Raw genomic sequence first — 18,476 nt, 5'->3', positions numbered from 1 at the left:
TCAAGAAAATAATAAACAAACTCTTCAACATTATAATATTAGTAATAAACTGAAAATTTTTACTTATTGTACATTACCTACATATTGTCTTTTTTCTCTTCAATATACCTACGAAACCTACTTACCTTTTTAGTGACAAGGTATTTTACTATATTATGTAGGTACTCATTTATATATTATTTCTTATATTTTCGCGTTTGTTCGACATACCTGTTGTCACTGGTAAAAAATTTAATTACACCTCAAAATTTTTTCTTATACATATTCATGACAAAACCTAGTCCTCTATAACGTTATTTCATACTCTACATTAAAAATGATTCCTTCACTAACTATATCTTTTATCAACATAATCAGGGATAGATGAGCCTGATCCATCACTATTCAGTATTCACTATATCAAATCGCTGGCGCTGCACCGATCCTATTCTCATTTGGTTGCATACATACTTTCAACGATCAGCAACCGCCCATATGGTAAAATCGATAACCCGCTAACCCACATAAGCATTTAACAGTTAACTCATTACTCAATATAATTTGCATACAAACTTGTTAGTTCTTATCACACTAAATGCAAATACCTATTACACAAATTTACACAACACCAATGCCATTTTATCTATCTTTTATGAGCTTCTTTTTCAATTCCGTAGGTAGATTACGTAAAAGCGTTTCTCCGCAATCCGCGTATTAAAATCTTAGGGGGCGTCCATAAATTACGCGTCCATTATTCACAATTACGAACACCCTTGTATTCATAACGCTTTCACAAGGGATTTAAAGGAGATTTTTATTAGTTATTTTTATTTTACGTGATACATATAAACGCGAAAGAAGCCGTGGGCAGTAAACTTGTCATTTATATTGAGTAACTTTTTTATTTATTAATAGCAGTCATAGATTTTATTAAAAAAATACAAATCTCATATACCTACATCGATACTTGCAAGCCAAATATAAAAAAATCTAAAAACATACATAACGTGCATAATATCTACATAAAAATTATAATAATATGCCGCCCGAAAAAATCTACGTAACCATCTGTTGAATATTCCCAGAACAGATAATGATATATATTATACAGTATATAGACTGATATATTTATTGATTCGTAGATACAATCAAAGATATGAATATTGGATTGTGTGTGAGTGCAACACAAATGCGAAAGTAATCCTGTAGGCTGTATGGTATACCATGTCCATACTTAATATTATAAATGCGAAAGTAACTCTGTCTGTCTGTCTGTTACTCAATCACGCCTAAACTACTGAACCAATTTGCATGAAATTTGGTATGGAGATATTTTGATACCCGAGAAAGGACATAGGCTACCTTTTATTGCGAAATATGTACCACGGGCGAAGCCGGGGCGGACCTCTAGTTCTTACTAAGTATAAATGTTCAAGACTCAACTTATTTAACTTTAGAGTAGTTTTGTAAATAAAAATTCAACATAGTTACGTCATGATTTTACGTGAGACGATATAAACCTTTTGAAATCAATACCTAAAAGCTGACTAAATCTAGTCCCGATTAGCTTTACGTTCAATGGACGATTTACGTACCAACGTAAGTATACCTTGGTGACTATCTTTAACTAAAACACATCTTTATATTCACCCTACAAGAAATACTTACGCCTACGATACAAAAGTCGTGGGCAGAAGCTACGTATCTCTACAGTAATGAGATTATAGATGGCACCCTAATCAACGTATGTAGGTACTTCAAAAAGGGAAAGTAATCAAATTGACACATGTAATACTAGATGTGCTTCGCGACTTCATTCACCACAAAAATTAGGGTTTCAGTTATTATAACAATATTCTTCTATTTTCATTCGAAATTTCATCAAAAATGGTGCTGTCAGCTGTGATCCAGCTAAGTAAAATTCTTTCAGTGTTAGATAGCCCATTTATTGAGGAAGGCTATATTTAATCATGCTAAAAATAACTAGTTTATTATATTAGTATGGATTATTTCCACCCCTTAATCCTATCAATATTTTCGTGCAACATATGACGCATCACAATATCAACAAGTTTCCACTTTTTATTTTCCTGTCTACAACATTCAGAGTAACCAAACTGACTCATATACTTTATCAGTTGCGTATTTATTGATATTATCTGTATTAAAATTACGATTACTCTAATCTATACTAATAACCAAAATTTGAAGGGTCTGTTGGTTGAACACGTTAATCTCAGGAACTACTGGTCCGATCTGAAAAAATCTTTCAGTGTTGGATAGTCCATTTATGAAGGAAGGCTGTATGCTGTTTAACTTCATGTAAGACACTGAATGCTATTTAACTTCATGTAAGGGTAAGAACGCGGGGCACAACTATTTTTAGATTATTACCTAACTCCATCTGGTATCTCCATCTTTGTAAAGCTTGTAGTCTGATGTAATTATTTCAAGAGATCTTCTATAACTGCAGGCCGTTCTTGATGTTTGTATACCCTAGTTTGTACCTCTCTCATATTAATGGACTGTTTAAAACTATTTAAAATGCTTATATTTTACTTGTGGGCATAGACTATATTTTACTGCTGCAGCTGGTATATTTCAAGCTTTACTACACGGTTTCACTTCAAATTGCTTCTACAGCTTTAGTGTTATTCAGTGTTCAAATTACACACATAACCACGTAATAATTTGGAAAATAAATAATTGAATTGAATGATTGAACTAGCAAGTATCATCAAAGTTTGTTTATCGGTTTTCACATGTAAGAGTAACAAACCTATATTACCTATCTGAAATTTCACACATCTATCTATCTATCTATCATACTAATACATATTATAAAGCTGAAGAGTTTGTTTGTTTGTGTGAACATGCTAATCTCAGGAACTACTGGTCCGATTTGAAAAAATCTTTCGGTGTTAGCCCATTTATTGAGGAAGACTATAATAGGCTATATTTCATCACTCTAAGACTAACAGGAGCGGAGCAACGCGGGTGAAACTGCGGAGCTCGGCTAATCTATAATATTAATAAAATGTAACAATGCAATTATGTGGATAAAATTTAATATTAACTATTAGCAAGTGTGTAACACTGTAGGTTTGCATTAATCATATCTAATTGTTTTTAGATATAGCTTCAATGAGGCATGACTAATTGGTCATTTACTGGTCTCGCAATTAGAGACTTAAGTGTGAATCAAATTATCATAATTATTAAAAATTTATGACACAGTGAGCTGTGCTGGCAGAAATTTTAAATGAGCCTTGTTAAATTATTATTAAAAGATTTAGGTGAGAATTGTTATTCTCATAAATAAAATAAATGATTAATTATTATAATAACATTAACAGCACAACTTGGTTCACTTCTCTAATCTCCAGAAAAATAAATAACTAACACAAATAAAACATACAAAGCTGCATAAAATGTTTCCATTACTCTAAACAGTTCAAACACAATCAACTGATAAAAATAATTGGTTTAAATATATAAAAATACAGGAAAACCCTACAAGTGTTAACATATGGACAACTCTAAATGCACAAAACTCTACAATATTACCCTAAAGTTCACAAATAAACATCAAGCATATGTTCACAAGTCACTTACTGCAAAGAAATGGGAATTCCATAATAAATAATAAACATATACAGTAATATTACACCTGAAAACACTTTACAGCTGTTACGCTTCACTGAAAATTGACATCAGTGCTACTGTACCTACATTCAGACTAATGTCTAACTGAAATATGCTAAGTTTCTTGAAACAAAAAACCGATTAATGAGCTGAAGTTTGCTCAGAGTAAACAAATGTGTTTATAAAATAATATGTTTTATTTTGAGCGAATTTTCAAAATGGACATAATATACACGAAATTTAGTCATCGATACTGAGAACAGGAAAATGCAGTTTCGTGTCAAGGTGAAATTTCATTGAAATCTTCGAGATTTTAGATTACGCTGTACCCACATAAATTGACTATTCAGCGGTCAAAAGAAGCCAAACAAAGGTAAATGAAGACCATCAAGTGCGAATGGGAGACATTTATCGATATTAATCCAACAATGCACGCTAGATCGCAAAAAACATGATTCTAATGAATTAATTATTGGAGAAATGATATTGCGTTTTTACCTGGGAAATGATTGAATGATACTTCTACGTCGCCGCGGCCGCCGAGCAGCGGCTGCGACTCTCTGTTTACACCCGGAGAATCCACGGTGCCCTCGAACCCGATCTCTGGCACTAAACAAATGTCTTCAGCACTGCTCGATAAAGATACCACGCCGTCATCAGGAGGCGGAATATTTGTGTTCGGTTTGTCGAAGTCGAGATTCAACAGAGTCTCTTCCGTACTCATGAGTAATGTTAAATAATTGTACTATATTGAGCCTCATCTATTTCGTCTTGTAAAATTCTTTGTTTCACAATCATTAACACAAACACTTTGATTCATTCAATTGAAAAACAGAGACTAAAGAGCTGAGCGATTGACAGATTGACATTCGATAATGACAACTTGAAATGCAAAGACAAGCAACTAAATGTACAGATTAAAAATATTACACAAAAATAGTGTTCTAAACTTTTCATGTTCAGCATGTTTGATACTTTTTTTGTAAGATTTTTATTCATATTAAAAAGACGTGTCGACCTAACCTGAGCTCTTCATTATAATTCCCAAATATACCTAAATACTCCTTCATTCCCGCTACATGGTCCTTCGAGCCGGATCTACGCCGCCGCCTGCCGCCTTTATAAAGAAACGATTGCAGAAGGAATTGTACCTATCGGTGGAGTTGGCGGAGCGTCGCACTCAGCCGCGTTGTCTGAAGGGTGGAATTTTACTTGGAACTATCGTTTTCGGATTATAATTGTGTAATTTAAACCCATCACTCTCTTCACTACGGTAATATAGTTTTAGGTATAAGTTGGCCAGACAAAGGTTATAATGTTGCATTTGTTAATTTTTATATCATAACCTGAAATTCATGTATCATTAAGTAGTTTTCCTGTTGTTTTTTTTATAATTACGGTACTACAGTGCATAAATTGACTGATTTTGTATTGAAAAATATCCGTGGTAGTACGTTTAGGTATTTTAAGATTGTTTAAGCTTAAATTTAAGGTTTGCAAGTATTGACTTAGGTTTGACCTACTTAAGTTAATCTGTTATCATATTACATTTCAGTGGAGTTTGCGTCTGCCTACCAAAATGTCTCCAAGAAAGGATCCCATAAAGATACGTGCCAGTTACAAGGGTCAGTTAACTTCGTTTTCTTCTTATGTACATAAAATTGATGCCGAGTCACTGGATCCCCCGACGGTAAGCGAATTGCAATTGCGGTTAACTAAAATGAAATCAATGTATGGTAGGTTCGATGACATTCAACTTGCATTGGAATGTGAGTCTGATGATATGCAGTCTCAGTTAAAGGAAAGAACGGATTTTGAGTCCCATTATTTCAATGCTATGTCTCATGCTCAGATGTTAATTGATCAGTTTAATAAAAAAGATGATTCCAAATGCCCATCAAACCACAGTCATTCTAATCACGTCGTTAAGTTACCAACCATTCAATTACCTAAATTTAGCGGCTCATATGAAACATGGCTTGAATTTCATGATACGTTCGCGGCCTTAGTACATGATAATAGTGACATTGACGATATTAATAAGTTTCACTATCTCAGATCGTCATTAGAGGGTTCCGCGGCCATAGTTATTAAGTCGATCGAGTTCTCCGCTAAAAATTATAATGTTGCGTGGCAGTTACTTTGCGACAGGTTCGATAACAAACGATTATTAATACACAATCATGTTTCTGCGTTATTCAACATGGAACCTGTCACAAAAGAAAATTCTGCAGCATTAAAGCGATTAATAGACCAGATCAATAAAAATTTAAGAGCTTTGGAGTCACTTGGTGAGGATGTCCAGCACTGGGATACATTATTAATTTATATTTTTGTTCAGAAACTAGATTCAAAAACATTCCGTGAATGGGAAGAGTTTAAAGGTAGGTTGGATAAAGACATTAAAATTGACTTTATTACATTTGAATCATTCTTACGCAATCATGCAGATTTAATTGAGACATTAGAATTATCACGAAATACCGGAAATCAAAATCAGTCAAATCAACAATCAAAGGGAAATTCTAAAATCAAATCTATGGTGTCTATTGAATCTTCAGGGTCTAATTCATGTCCTAAATGCAACAGTGGTCATTTACTCAGCAATTGTCCACAATTTTTATCTTTAAGTAATAATGACCGTCTTGATTTATTACCTTCATTCAAAATATGTTTTAATTGTTTAAGTCCTGGGCATTTTGCTAATCGGTGCAAGAAAGCAGGGTGCAGAGTGTGTAAAAAGAAACACAATACCTTAATACATATTAACGACTTTAAATCTCAGAAAGGTAACAATAATAGTTTATCACAATCTAATGTACGTCCCGGTAATAACGCATCCACTGTGGGCCAGCCTCCAACGCCCGCAGCGAGCGGTGACTCAGTTACTCTGTCAGCGAGAGTTTTGTCGTGCAATGAAGGTGTTGGTGATGTTCTTCTCTCAACTGCACTGATTAAGGTCTATGATTCGCAAAATAAAGAACACATAGCGCGTGCAATCTTAGACAGCGGAAGTACATCTTGCCTTATGACACAAAGGTTACACGATTGTTTGGGTTTACCCATCACTAAAATAAATAAATCCATCATGGGTATTAATATGAACTCATCACAAATCTCTGCAATGTGCAGCCTTTCAATTAAATCATTGAATGAAAATTATTCATTAAACATTAAGTGTTTTATTTTACCTTCCATCACAGATAATGTGCCCTCTCAACAAGTTGATTTGTCAAACTTGAACATCCCTTCAGAAATCTGCCTGGCAGACCCCCACTTCAGTTCGCCTGCCGAAGTTGACTTAATCATAGGAGCTGATGTTTTCTGGGATATTTTAGGGTCACAAAAGATTACTCTGGGTGAAGGGAAACCAATTCTTTGTGAGACGAGATTGGGTTGGTTAGTGTCAGGCCCTATAGGTGCCAGTACCCATTCAAGATCCCAAAGATTAATGTGCAACTTTAGCATGGTGAGTCCGATGTATAATGACAACCTCATTGATAGCAGTGACAGCCAATTCGATCTCAGTCGCTTTTGGCAATTAGAAGAAGTTCAGTCACCGTTATCAAATTATTCCCCCGAGGAGAGGTTATGCGAGGATCATTTTATAAACAATACCACTCGTCTGGAAGACGGCCGGTTTTGCGTCAAAATACCTTTAAAGGAATCTCCACAAGTACTTGGCGACTCGTTCATGAAAGCAAAACGCTGTTTTTTGTCTTTGGAGCGCCGCTTGGAGAATAATCCAAATTTACGTACATTGTACAAATCATTCATGGCTGAGTACGAATCCATGGGCCACATGACCAAATGTGATTCAGTGGACCCTAGTCACGTCAATAATTTTATCCCACATCATGGCGTTTTAAGAGAAAGCAGTACAACCACGAAACTGCGTGCTGTGTTCAACGCAAGCAGTCCCACTACAACTGGCATAAGTCTTAACGACATACAGATGGTGGGACCCACAGTTCAGGATGACTTGCTTTCTATTCTTTTGCGATTTCGGCAACATAAAATTATTATAGCCGCAGATGTTGAGAAAATGTACCGCCAGGTGATGGTACATCCCGATTTTAGACATCTCCAACAAATCATTTGGCGATTTGACTTAACAGAGCCTTTGACTGTTAATAAGTTAAATACTGTCACGTATGGAACAGCAAGTGCTCCATACTTAGCAACAAGATGCCTGAAGCAAATCGGCCTTGAATGCAAAGATGAGAAGGTTAAGGAGATAATCATTCACGATTTTTACGTAGATGACCTGCTTACAGGCGGTGATTCTATTGAAGAAGTGCGTAAAATTCGTGAGCAAGTTACAGCGGAGTTGGCATCAGCTTGCATGCCACTACGAAAGTGGAAGTCGAATCTTTCGTGTTTTGCGTCAGAATCAATTCAGTCTCCAGTTGATTTGAACATTGGTTCCACTGAGTCAAGTAAGACCTTAGGACTGAATTGGCAAACCAATAGCGACGAGCTCACTTTTCCGATTAGTTCATCGATTAGAGGAGGCAACACAAAACGTGATTTATTGTCTGTTATTTCACAGATTTTTGACCCTTTGGGACTTCTGTCACCCTGCATCATAAACATGAAAATGTTAATGCAGCAATTGTGGTTGCACAAATTAGGATGGGATGATCCATTACCATCTGACGTTCAGAGATCATGGAATGAAATTCTTCTCACAATAAATAATTTAAATCATATCCGCGTGCCGCGACATGTTATTTGCGAGCTTTATGAGTGGGTCGAGTTTCATATCTTCTCTGACGCGTCCGAAAGGGCGTATGGAGCTTGTTTGTATGTGAGAAGTGGCAATGTCAAAGGTGAGATCTTGGTGCGACTGTTGATGGCAAAAAGCCGTGTAGCTCCGATAAAACCGACCACAATTCCTCGACTAGAGCTCTGTGGGGCCTTAGTTGCTTCACGTATCTATGAAAAAGCTCTGAGTTCCTTACGTGTCAAAGTTCACAGCGTCACTTTCTGGACTGATTCCACCATTGTTCTCGGATGGTTGAGAATGATGCCCAGTAAGTTGCAACCTTTTGTACGAAACCGTGTCGCTGAGATCTTGGAGAAAACAGGAAACTGTACCTGGAGACATGTACCAACTGATGAGAACCCCGCAGATTTGATTTCTCGAGGTGTCAGTATAAATTCCCTTCTTTCTCTTGAAGGATGGTGGTTAGGGCCTCGCTTTCTGCAAAAGGACCCATCTTGTTGGCCCTGTCAGAATAAAGATAAAATAAATAAAATCGACTTACCGGAGACTCGCTCTGAAAGATCATTCAATGCAGTAGTTTGTCAAACGTCTGAAGAAAATAAGTTAATTGATTTCAACCGTTTCTCGAACTTCAACAAACTTAAGCATACCGCAGCCTATGTGTTGAGATTTATCAAAGCTTGCAAAAAGCAGACAATTATTGCAAGCTCGCTTAGTGAGGAAGAATTAAAGGAGGGATTAAACTTAGTCATAAAATTATCTCAAAGGGAATCATTAAAGGAATATGACTTATTGTTACATAATAAATCATTGCCTCGGAAGAGTGCGTTACATAAATTTCATGTTTTCATGGACCATAATAACATTATGAGAGTTGGAGGTCGCTTGGACAATTCTGAGTTTTCATACGAAAAGAAGCATCCAGCAATCATACAGTCCGCTCATCGATTTTCCAAGCTACTTTTCGAACATGAGCATAAGCGTTTGTTACATGCAGGACCTCAACTGTTATTGTATTCAATCAGAGAAAATTATTGGCCTCTTGGTGGCCAACGTTTAGCAAAGGCTACCTTCCGTAAATGTGTACGTTGTGTGCGGATCAAAGGTAACACATTGTCCCCTCTGATGGGTAATTTACCCCCCAATCGTATAAAACCCAGTTTTCCGTTTGAAAATGTAGGAGTAGATTACGCTGGACCTCTTTCTGCTGTCAGCCGTCAAGGGCGAGGTTGTAGGGTCGTTAAGGTGTATATTGTGCTTTTTGTGTGCTTCAGTACGAAGGCCGTGCATCTTGAACTGGTTGGTGACTTAACTAGCAATAATTATTTACTCGCTATTAAACGTTTTATGTCACGAAGAGGAAAACCACTTAACATTTATTCGGATAATGGGACCTCGTTTGTCGGCGCTTATAATGAGCTTTCAAAATTCTTAAAAGGTAATTGCAATTCGTTTACTGACAATCTGGCTGATGAAGGTATCAATTTTCATTTCATTCCAGCTTACTCACCACATTTTGGGGGACTTTGGGAGGCAGGCGTAAAATCCACTAAATTTCATTTAGTTAGAGTGTTGGGACTTTGTAATCTTACATACGAGGAATTGAATTCCACCTTAGTTCAAATAGAGGCGATTCTAAATTCAAGGCCACTCACTCCACTTTCGTCAGACCCGGAAGACCTGATGCCACTCACACCTGGTCATTTTTTAATTGGACGTCCATTAACATCACTACCATCACCTGATTTCAAACAACACTCCGCCAATCATCTCTCTCGTCATCAGCGAATTGAGCAGTTGCGACAGCATTTTTGGGCAAGGTGGTCCAAGGAGTATATCTCGCAGCTTCAGCACCGCACTAAATGGCAAAAGGATCAAAATCCACTAAAGATTGACACTCTCGTCGTAATAAAGGAGGAGAACTTGCCGCCCTTAAAGTGGAGACTTGGGAGGATTGTAGCTGTGCATCCAGGCTCTGATGGAATCAATCGAGTTGCTGATGTGAGGACGTCCACCGGCGTGCTTCGGCGTTCCTTCTCCAGAATATGTCCACTTCCTGAGGTTGCTGATGGATCTTGAAAGAGTACCTTTCAACGCGGGGAGCATGTTCTAAACTTTTGCGCCTTACAATTTTTTAAAAACAAATTTCATGTTCAGCATGTTTGATACTTTTTTTGTAAGATTTTTATTCATATTAAAAAGACGTGTCGACCTAACCTGAGCTCTTCATTATAATTCCCAAATATACCTAAATACTCCTTCATTCCCGCTACAAATAGGAACTGTAAACATATTTTATCATCTATACATTGAAATAGGCGAATTTAAATGAAATGTGAATGAATATAATGAAAATTTATTAACTATTTTATATTGACTACGAAAGATTCACTTCTAAAGTAATTAGTGATATTAATATATTAAATGTACAACATAAACTTGCTTCCCGCCCGCTTTTTTAACGATTTCTCTGCAGCCCCATTTTTGAATCACGCAAGACTCTTTTTTAACAAAACAAGGTACCTACTATATTACTTGCTCTGTGAAACAAGGCTAAGAAATTTTGGTAAATGGTTTATTATGATGAAATTTATGGATATGGATGAAATACAAATTGGAATAAACAATAACCATAATAATTGTAAGTAAGTATAAATATAAATTCTCTCTTACAGTAAATGAAACACAGTATTGTTTTTACACTTTTATGTTTAATGGATTAATTATTTCTCTTGTGATTTAGACTTTAGTCATTATAATACTTAGGGTCATTGTAATCAAACTCCATCTGACTGTTGTCTCTTCTTGATTGAAACTCCCAAGGACAAATTTCATTCAAAATGACTCGAAAACCTAAAAAAAATGGAATGTATAATCACAGTATAATGGAAAATCCTAAATCCAGGTAAGATAAGGGTGCCCTTTTTATTAAGTCTTGTCGATAAATGGATTCGTCGATAGACGATAATATTTATCGTATTATGTTAAAAAATAGCTGAATATTCACGGCTTCGCCCGTGTGGTCAAGAAAGTTAATAGTTATAGTGCCATCTATGGGAATTTTTAAAAAACGTATTTTAATATATCTGCCCAAAAATGAGCTGATGTTCTACCAAGGTACAAATTCGTTATCACTGTAAATATCTCCAGACTCAAAAAACACACCATAAAATCGCTCAGTTGAAAAAAAACATAGACGACGATCGACGCGAAAGAAAGACAAACAAACAAACAATAATAATTACGTTGTAACTTGTAATAATAATAGATTAATAAATACTTACCCGTATCAAATCTGCAATTATGTTTAAGTACGTCGCATTGATTTTTGAACGATACTACATTGCCTGTATTAAAATTGCAAGCACATACCGGACTCAAATTGTCTTGATCCTGGCATACCATTAAAGAACAACTGTATGCTTTTAACGCTGTTGGATCGTCATCGTTTATGGGTGTTGTTGATAATCCATAATGTTTTAATGTAGAGAAATAAGGATCAATTTCCGGGCTCAAAATAAGAGGGTTAATGTTTGCAAAGGGTGTTTGACGATACTGTATAAAACGATAAGCTTGTGTTGATTCCATAAAAAATGTTAGAAGAATTGCTGAAAAAAAATTATTCGTCTATTGATAATGTAAAAATAGGCACTTAGATTAGCTCTGCCTTGGCCTTTGGTACATATATAGCCTGTATTACAAACAAACAAACTCTTCAGCTTGATATTAGATTATTAGTTAAGATAATCAATCCATTTATTTAAATAGAAGGTATAATGTCTTACCTGAACAATAAGTAAAAAAGCCCATATTTTACAACAACAAATTATGTTTTTAGTATAAAAAAAACTAGTCCGAACAAAAATGGGCAAATAAAACAATGTCACGCACGTTTTCTATTAAATACATGTCAGAAAATGTAACGGACATCAGGATATATTTGCAAAGTAATGAATTAAACACGCATTTAAAAACATTGATTTATTACTTTACTTAAATAATAATCTAGTACAATTTACTACACCCTTCGAATCTACAATATAAAAATTATGGAAAAATTCTTACGCACCTAGCTAAGTACTTATTAATTATTTTCACTGTCATAATATGCGTCGTACCCTTGAGAATCAGAATAACCACTGTAATCCTTTTCTGCACTTCCCTTGTCCGATTCGCCCTTTTTGCCGTAAATTCCCTTATTTCTCACGTGATGGAACTGTCCTTTATCAAAACCTAAGCCTCCAGAAACATCATAGGCAAATCCTTTCGCGCCAACTTTCTTTATATCACCACTTACTTCATCATCTTCATAGAATTGCTTGTCCTTCTTGTATTCATCTTTATGTTGCACTCTGTGAAAGCCTCTAGTTTTTGTGCCTTTCTTGTACTTTCTATTTTCAGTTCCTTTTACTCCTACTGCTTTTAATGCTTCTCCTTCAGCAAGGCCATACACTTCACTATCATCATAGGATCCATCGTCCTTGACGCCTAGACTTTTAAAGAATTTCTTCAAATCTTCAATATTATAATTAACTTTTGCTCCTTTATTTTCTGTGTTCTTCTTCTTAAACGCTGATGTTTTCTTCTTCGCCTTATCGTTTGATTTATCATCTCCGCTCTCTAGGAATTTCAAATAGTCTTCTAGATCTTTGGAGTTATATTTAAGATCAGATACATCTGTATTGTCGAAGTCGAGCGTGTCCAAGTTCACGGGCGTCGCTTCAACCCAATAACTTATCAATGTCAGCGATACAAGAACTAATTTCTTTTGCATTTTTCTCTCTGTCGGATCTTGCGCAATTGGAGTGGATTGCGACACTGACATACATGTCCATTGTTTAGTTTATATAGCCTTTTATTGGTCAAGGGTGTTTTTTTGAGATGATCAAATTGTCTGGTTCCGGGCTGTTGAACTTCTAATCAATATGCCCAATCGCGCGACGATTTGTGTCGATCAAGGATTGCTTCTTGAATTAAAATAGTATCATTTATTACTCAAAATATTGTTAAGCTGATGAAAGGCAAGTACGGTTTTTATTGTTGGTTTTAATAAATAGAGGTACAATACTACAATACGGTTTTAATATATTTTAAAAATGACTTAATATTATTTTGTAGATTCTTGGTAATCCCTTTCTTAAATAATATGTAAGTATAATATCTAAACAGCTATAATACAGGGACGCGGTTCTATCGAATACCCGCGGCCCACAAAACAGCGGCACGGCGGAACACAGTGGAGTTAGTCGGTAGGTCCCTGCACTCTGCAGGGTGAGTCCGACATAACCCAGGGCCACTTCCCCGAGTGCTCTGGGTATGCCTAAATGCATTCTCCACTATAAAAAAAAGGTTTGATTTGCAGATATCAAGCAACAAAAGCTACATTACAAGTAATACAGTTCTATTGTGGCTAGGAAGACAAAAAAACGACTTGAGTGACAAAACATTCGTTAAAGATTCGTTATTTACTGCTGCATGAATTAAATACATATTGTAAACTCATAATTGAATCGGCTAGCCACTAATTATGTGACATGTTTTTTAATATCTTGTCTTCATTTCTTCTACTAATACCTACCCAATATGAAGTTTCTAATATCTATTGTAACAATTATCTTTTTATTCATTTCAAACGGAATTACGTTAACGGATGTGCTGGTATTACAATTTTCTCAAATTTGTCAAGTTCACGATTGAATAAGCTCGTAATTTCCAACATTATCGTTCTTGGTCGTTGGCCAAAGACAATTTAATTATTTGGTAAATTAATTTCACTAGCCGTGATTAATTTGGTAATATTTTATTTGGTACGTGAAGTCGGTGATTAGAAACTAAATTCATTGCCAAATTATCGGATTTTAATTAGTAATGATTTAACTCATATTATGGTTAATTGTAAACAGTTCTTTGAAATTCAAGAATAGCGCGTTCAGGAAGGTAATAAATTAAACATTAAGAATATATTATGCTTCTCGTAAGAACCTATTTGTTAATCCGAATTCCAATAACAGAAAGTCTATATCATTTGTATTTATTATCTGTATTTTGACCTTGTTTTAATGTTTTTGGGTGAGCATTAACAAATTAATGTTGAAATCTGAGTCAAAGAATAATAGAAATACCTAAAGGTATAGAAACAGATTGTCGTAATTCTTAAAAAAAATCCTTCCTTTTTGCCTGTACCGAGATATTGTAGTTTATTGTCAATATTGTAGTTTATTGTCAATGTCGTACATTTCGTAATTTGAAGTTGCTTATATAATCATTATATTTAATTGGTTTTTAAGTTTGTAGCTCACAATGTTTGGAATTAGGGTAGGTACTAGGTACTTAATTTATTATTTAAAATATTATTGTATGCGTTAATAATACATTATCGAGGTTCTAGCGTGTGCTTTGATTGAACAGTATAAAGATGAAATCTAGTCGAAGAAAGTAAAAACCAAAAATTTTCGTTGTATGACAGAAGGATTTTACAAAATAATGGTCTATACTCTAAGCTTTATATTCGTATCAACCTGTTATTGAATTGATTGAATTGAAAATAAAAGTCTAATTATAATTGGTGTCGTTGCGATTGTTAACCAGAAATAATTGACATTTTTTTTAAATACTTTAATTAGGAGATATTTGTTTTCGAACACCAACAGAATACTTTGTTTTCTTTACATTATAATTAATGTTAAGTGAAATTTCAATTAACTACCTACTTGTAAAGTTCACTATTTGCTCTTTTTCACGAGTATCGTCATGATTCTGAGTGAAATAATTGTTTGTATCTATTTAAGCCAAATCTAAGTATAAGCAATGTATGTTATTAAATACTTAGGTAGTAACTTAAATAAAAGTTTAATAAATGGGTTATGAAAATAATGCACCAAATTACATTGTTAACACGTTCGCTGCGAAACAGGGCTTGAAACACCCTGTCCGTGTCTCGTCGTTATAGCGGTAGGAAAAAACTTAAACTTCTCTGTCGTGCGGGAGGCATAACTTCCATCTGGTTCAGTGTAGGAAAGTGATATCTATATATCTGAGATGTGCTATTGATTCCTAGTTCAATGGTATACCGACCTTAATACCGGGTTTCTTAGACCTCGTGCCGCACTGAACAAATAAAAATTCTAACACAGTGCGGAACGAGGTTGCGAACACCTCGTACCACCGCGCACCTCGTACCGCACCTTAAGCTAGCTTCACGCGGTTAGTGTTGTGCAACGCACTCGAGACTATTTGTGGAACAACTTATTGAAGCTTTTACAAAGAAGGACTTGAATGTACCTAATTTTCAAACTACTCGTTATAATAAATATCGTTAATAGAAACGTGAATGTGACATGTTGAGTAACTTTCTTCAAATAGGTTGATAATCATGATTACTATTAGTGTGTTTGTTCATTGAATCAACTAGCGGCAAATCCAAAACACCCGGCAATCGGTGTATGGCTCATCAAAATTTAACTCTTGCCCAAGTCAACAAGCCAACAAACAAGGCACATCATCTCTTAAAGGGATCAAAGAAGAGGAGATGTGTAGGATGTTACGAAAAACTCCGCATCTTCTTAACAAGTCGTGAAGCCGACAAAAAAAGTAAAGGAAATTCTCACAGAATGCACTGGTTGCAAACAATATTCTGGTTTGGCCTGTTTTAATAAAAAAACATCCATAAGTTTGATAAATAAATACAATTAAATAAAATCGATATTTCTTTTCCCATCACTAACTTATATGAAAAACTGCTATTGTTCAGTGCGGTATGGGGTACATCAGACCCCACATTTTATTTTACCCATAGAATCTAAACTAACTAATCTAACCACGGGCGGCGGTAGATTTAGGTTAATGAACTCATTGTTAATAATAATCACGACAAAAGCCGCACACTTTGTCTTATTTGGCGCCAAAAAAAGGATTTTGGTCTCCTACGGGCGGTGGGGTTTAATATGCCTCGTGCCGCCACAATCTCTGGTATAGGACAAGGTTTAAAACGACCCGTAACGCAGTAATGGAAAGTACAGATATATCTGTGCCGCAGCGAACGTGTTAATAATAAATTCGTTTATTCGGTAATAAATTAAAAATCACAGCGTTGTGTATCAAACATAACAAAATTACATTAGAGTTTAGTATCACAGAAAATTAATCTATTCCTCGTCTTCGTCTTCATATTCGTATTCCTTTTCATGACTTTTCCCGCCCTTTTTGCCGTAGCCTTCATGGTGATTGTAATGGCTTTCTTCTCCCTCTTTACTCACATGGCCCGATTCACCATCGTCAATATGTCCGTTGTTGTGATAGCCAGACTTTCCAAAATCTCCTTTATCGAACCCAGACACCCCCTTTTCACCTTCCTTGTGACCGCCCTCATGCTCGCTATAATGCTTGCTGTCAGAGCCATGCTTCTTAAAATGTCCGCTGTTATCAGCAACGTCATAGAAGTCGTGGTCCTTTTTGAACTCGTCCTTGTTGAAGACTTTGTGGTATCCGGTGATGTCCTCTCCTTTGCTGTGGTACTTCTTGTGTCCGTGGTCGCCGCCCTTGTAGCCCTTACCCGATTTATGATGCTTTCCATATGAGTCGGCTTCATCATGATGCGCTCCTTTCTCCCCACTGGCTTCACTATGATGCCCTTCTTTGTGCACTTCTCCGTAATTGCCAGCTTGTCCTTTAGCAAAGTGACCTTTAGAATGGTATCCTTTACTTCCCTTTTCGCCGTGAGCTTTGTGATGAGCTTCCTCATATTCGCTACCACCGCCGCCTTCATGACCTAGGCCGATTAAGCCATCGCTGTACTCGGCAGATTCCTCTTCCGAACTCTCATCTTCAGCGTCTTCGATAACAATCGGTTTAGCAGCTATATATGGCAATGGGACAGGGGCGATATCGTAGGCTTCGATAGTTTTAATTGGTGCTGAAAGGGGTAAAGCTGGAAGGAAGTTTGGCTGCTGGTAATGCGCTCCTAACTGGATGAGACTGGCTGGGCCGTTGTGGTCGTTCCTGTAAATGTATCCCGTAGCAGGAGGCACGCCAATCTGGACCGCTGACGTAGCTGTGGCGACACACAAAATTGTAATAGGGATCTTCATGTTGAGATGTTTATTGTACTGCTAGCTGTGCTGTAATAATTTCATAACTCGATTGCTCAATATTTATATCAGTGTTAAGTGCAGAAGGACCATGAGTGTTCCACTGCCACCTTTCTGGTAGCCATGTAACAGTTCGATTTGCGAGGTTAGAGGTGACAAAGAAGTTAGATAATGAAAAACTCTGTATTGTGCAATGTAGCGCTCACCGCAAATTAGCCTATGTATTTTTTTTGTTCCAGTTTAATAATTTATATTTTGTGACTCAGATTTATGATACAATTTAATAGGTGTAGTTCCATTGTATTTTAACTTGTGAATTCTTATATAATACTAAATTCAGCTATACCAGATATTTACCTAATTAATATTTTAAATACGAATAAAATTTCGGGAAATAAAATATGCCATGCGGTTTCACGAAAAATCAAACAATTCTATCACTTGTATGGTATTCTGGTTACACAAACTATTTACTTACATCCGTGTGAAATATGTATCATGAAAATCGGTTCAGTGGTTTTCGCGTGAAAGAGTGCTACCAGCGCTTTTAGCGTTTCGCGTGAAGTAGTAACTACTTACATACAAATTACATAGAAATACATACAAACGTCCATACACATAATATTAATTAGTCGGATTAACTGGAAAGCCCATTTTGAATCGACACGTGGTCGTTAAACAACACACGTTCATATTATTTAATTGAACAAAATATTTAGTACCTTGCGTTAGAATTACATTGTATTAATCTTATCATATTAAAATTTACTAGTTTTCCGCCCGCGGCTGCGGCGGCTTTGTCTAAAACCTGATAAATTATATACTAAAACCTTCCTCTTGAATCACTCTGTCTATTAAAATAAACCGCATCGAAATCGGTTGCGTAGTTTCAAAGATTTAAGTATACAAAGGGACATAGGGAAATAGGGACAGAGAAAGCAACTTTGTTTTATACTACCTATGTAGTGATGATAACCATAAAGCTAACGATATACATAAAGCCCATATAGATAGATATCTTTCAATGGTTAATAGTA

At 35.8% G+C, this 18,476-nt stretch overlaps 5 protein-coding genes across 7 annotated transcripts in view; 1 reads left to right on the top strand and 4 right to left on the bottom strand.

The window, feature by feature from the left end:
- Positions 1-4,468, bottom strand: part of Pi4KIIalpha (phosphatidylinositol 4-kinase II alpha) — a 56,799-nt gene extending 52,331 nt beyond the window's left edge. For 2 of the 3 annotated variants that reach the window (XM_090113575.1, XM_090113576.1), the window contains exon 1: positions 4,123-4,468. In XM_090113575.1, the coding sequence (XP_089969701.1) occupies positions 4,123-4,348 (226 nt within the window). In that variant the 5' untranslated portion in view covers positions 4,349-4,468. Of the gene's footprint in view, positions 1-3,594; positions 3,703-4,122 lie in introns of those variants that run through there. The other variant, XM_090113577.1, reaches the window with a different exon arrangement.
- Positions 4,469-4,618: 150 nt separating this feature from the next.
- On the top strand, positions 4,619-10,569 carry LOC149899504 (uncharacterized). The gene is made up of 2 exons (XM_090113494.1): positions 4,619-5,084; positions 5,180-10,569. The coding sequence occupies exon 2, from the start codon at positions 5,204-5,206 to the stop codon at positions 10,430-10,432; it is 5,229 nt and encodes a 1,742-aa protein (XP_089969620.1). The 5' UTR covers positions 4,619-5,084; positions 5,180-5,203; the 3' UTR covers positions 10,433-10,569.
- Positions 10,570-11,090: 521 nt separating this feature from the next.
- On the bottom strand, positions 11,091-12,163 carry LOC149899503 (uncharacterized). The gene is made up of 3 exons (XM_090113698.1): positions 12,139-12,163; positions 11,638-11,961; positions 11,091-11,206 (listed from the first exon to the last, which is right to left on the bottom strand). Exons 1-3 carry the CDS (start codon positions 12,161-12,163, stop codon positions 11,100-11,102), a joined length of 456 nt encoding a protein of 151 aa, XP_089969824.1. The 3' UTR covers positions 11,091-11,099.
- A 254-nt stretch (positions 12,164-12,417) lies between these two features.
- On the bottom strand, positions 12,418-13,156 carry LOC149899502 (uncharacterized). The gene has a single exon (XM_090113514.1). It carries the CDS (start codon positions 13,125-13,127, stop codon positions 12,438-12,440), a length of 690 nt encoding a protein of 229 aa, XP_089969640.1. The 5' UTR covers positions 13,128-13,156; the 3' UTR covers positions 12,418-12,437.
- A 3,244-nt stretch (positions 13,157-16,400) lies between these two features.
- LOC149899501 (uncharacterized) lies at positions 16,401-17,607 on the bottom strand. The gene has a single exon (XM_090113813.1). It carries the CDS (start codon positions 17,437-17,439, stop codon positions 16,498-16,500), a length of 942 nt encoding a protein of 313 aa, XP_089969939.1. The 5' UTR covers positions 17,440-17,607; the 3' UTR covers positions 16,401-16,497.
- Between the last annotated feature and the right edge of the window lie 869 nt (positions 17,608-18,476).

Source organism: Colias eurytheme, chromosome 20 (assembly GCF_061535395.1).
Source record: "Colias eurytheme isolate Ceu_HAF_F1 chromosome 20, ilColEury1 Martin Lab GWU primary, whole genome shotgun sequence".
Classification (NCBI taxonomy): domain Eukaryota; kingdom Metazoa; phylum Arthropoda; class Insecta; order Lepidoptera; family Pieridae; genus Colias; species Colias eurytheme.
This window is presented reverse-complemented; position numbering and strand designations above follow the sequence as displayed.